General features: G+C 57.5%; 1 protein-coding gene across 2 annotated transcripts in view; it reads right to left on the minus strand.

Moving 5' to 3' along the window:
* Positions 1-1,673: 1,673 nt before the first annotated feature.
* Positions 1,674-2,547, minus strand: part of SH3BP1 (SH3-domain binding protein 1) — a 17,985-nt gene continuing 17,111 nt past the window's right edge. Inside the window, exons 19-20 of one of the 2 annotated variants that reach the window (XM_005883220.2) lie at positions 2,473-2,547; positions 1,674-2,277 (exon numbers count right to left, since the gene is read on the minus strand). In XM_005883220.2, coding sequence (XP_005883282.1) covers positions 2,114-2,277; positions 2,473-2,547 — 239 coding nt within the window. In that variant the 3' untranslated portion in view covers positions 1,674-2,113. Of the gene's footprint in view, positions 2,278-2,363 lie in introns of those variants that run through there. The other variant, XM_014530848.1, reaches the window with a different exon arrangement.

Consider the following 2,547-nt stretch of genomic DNA (forward strand, 5'->3'; position numbering starts at 1 on the left):
TCCGCGGGCACGGTGCGCTCGCCCGCATCCCGCTAGCCCCTCGCACCTGCCAATAGGCGCGCAGGAAGGGCCAGGGGGTGGGGTTACGGCCTGGCCCGCGGCCAATAGAGGCGAAAGTTAAGGAGCGAGGCCGCGAGCAGACAGAGCTTGGAGAGAAGGGCACCAAGGGGTGGGAGACTGACGCTCTTCTTGGCCAATAACGAGTTAGAAGTAGAAAATGTGGCGCGAATAAGCCCTGCGCCCCTCAGCCAATCAGAAGCTTAGGAGAGCTGGTTGCTAAGAGGAAAACAGATGCTAAAGGAGATGATATCTTTGGTCAAATCTCCTTGCCCTCTGAACTGGGGATGCTCCAGGTCTGAGCGGGTGGGTAGGATGGCGAGAGGGACGCCTGGTGTCTTCTTGAGCGCTGGGGCCCTTGGCCTACACCAGTGATTCTCTAGGCTGGCTATACTGTAGAGTCGCCTGGAGCACTTATTATTTTTAGATATAATTTACCTACAGTAAGATGTATAGTTCTTATGTGTAAAGTTTGATGACTTTTGACAAATGCTTTTTAAAAATACCAATACGTGGTAGGAGCCCAGAGAGTCTGCTTTAATTGTTTGGGGGGTAGCCTGGCATTTTTGGTTTCTGTTTTAATTATCAAGGATTCTACTGTGAAGGGTGAAGAGGCTCTGGGCTGGAGGCAGGCTGTCACCAAGCACTCCAAGGAGGGGAAGGAGCCAGAGCAGCAGTGGCCAGGCCCAGGGCAGTGATGGGGTGACCCAGCTGCTTAGGCCCCCCTCGGGGAGGGATGTCTGAGAAGGCTCTGAAGACCCGTTTCCCCTCCAGGAGCAACGGGTGCTCCAAAGACCTGGGAAGAGCCACATCCTATAACCTAAGACGATATTTCCTGTTCCCCAATGTCCTGGCCTTTGTCACAGGTGCACATGGCTTGGAATGTTCTTCCCTGACTTTCCCACCTGGTCAGCCCTGGAAAGACTCCCCTTGGATATATCACTTCCTCTAGGAAGCTTTCTGTGACCTCCACCCCCCAGACACACACCAGTCCGGTTAGATGGCTTGTGCCTAATTAGGCCAATGTGGGTTTCCAGTGTCATGACACTTGATTCTAGTCATCAGTTCTGCCTGTCTGTTCCCAGGAGCAGCTAGGGCTGTGTCAGGGACCTCGCCCAGGTCTGGCAGGGCAGCCTCTGGGAAGGTTTGCAGACAGACCCATCCCTGCTCCTGGGGGAACCTCTCCACCTTCCCTAGGAGCACTGCAGATCCGGGACCCGGCATCAAGTGGGAGGGTCGTGCTTAGGCCTTTGCAGGCGTGTCTCATTTAGTCACCAAGACAACACTTCTGCAGTGGAAGCCGTCATCGGTCTCCCAGACGAGGAAACCAGAACACTGAGAAATTAAGTCCATTGCCCGGGATGTGAGGGGCCGATCCAGGCTCTGGAATCAGTCAGACCTGGGTCCTAATCCCAGGTCCATGCCTCATGAGCCGTGTGACCTCGGCCGGTCATGTTCTCAGCCTGTCTCCTCACCTGTAAGAGGTCATGGGATTGACTGTCCAGGGAGAGGGTTAAATGGAAACCATGCACAGAAAAGCCGTGTGCAGCCCAGAGTAAGTGCTGAAAAGCTCCAGCCATTACTCTTTCAGACAGGAAGAAGGAAAGGAGGCAAAGAATAGCTAAATTTCCCCTTTATGAAAGTGGCTTCTTTATTTCGAGTACAGAAAATAAAGCTATCTTTTGGGCAGCTGCTCCAGTTTTGTCCAAAATAATTTATTTACCTGCCTTACAAAAAAATATGTTGTCAAGAGAAAAAAATCAAAGTCCTAGTAGGAGCAGGCAAGCTCTCCTTCCTCCTGGTGGCTCCCCTGGGACCTTGCCAGAGAGTGGGGGGTGGGCTGAGCCCAAGCCCAAGGTGGATCCAAGAGGAAAAGGACTGGAAGTGGAGGGCTGTCCTGAGCCCTCCTTGCCGTGGGGGCCGACCCAGCGGGCACCGAGGCACTTGTAGGCAAAGGCTGGAGGCCCCCACCTCTCGGGAGGGGTGAGGGCTGTGTCCTGGGAGGACAGGTTGGAAGGGAGGGGACACTGAGGGCTCTCGGGGAGGGGCCACCCGTTCAGTCGGTCTCTGAGGCAAGACTCCTGGGCCGAGGCTGAGGGGGCACAGCTGTGGGAGTGGGGGTGCCGTCCACAGCCTCAGGGCCCCCCCCATCCTCTGTGGCCTCCCCCAGGTCCACCTGGGCAGGCATGCTCAGAGAGACCGGGCTGGGGGAGGCTGGACCTGGGGAGGTCTGGCTGGGGGAGGCTGGTGAACGCCGGCTCTGGCGCCGGACAGGCTGGGGGGGCATGTCCGAGGCTGAAGCTGTGGGAGTGGGGGTGCCGTCCACAGCCTCAGGGCCCCCCCCATCCTCTGTGGCCTCCCCCAGGTCCCCAGGTCCAGGCATGCTCAGAGAGACCGGGCTGGGGGAGGCTGGACCTGGGGAGGTCTGGCTGGGGGAGGCTGGTGAACGCCGGCTCTGGCGCCGGACAGGCTGGGGGGGCATGGGGGGCA

Source organism: Myotis brandtii, unplaced genomic scaffold (assembly GCF_000412655.1).
Source record: "Myotis brandtii unplaced genomic scaffold, ASM41265v1 scaffold78, whole genome shotgun sequence".
Classification (NCBI taxonomy): Eukaryota; Metazoa; Chordata; class Mammalia; order Chiroptera; family Vespertilionidae; genus Myotis; species Myotis brandtii.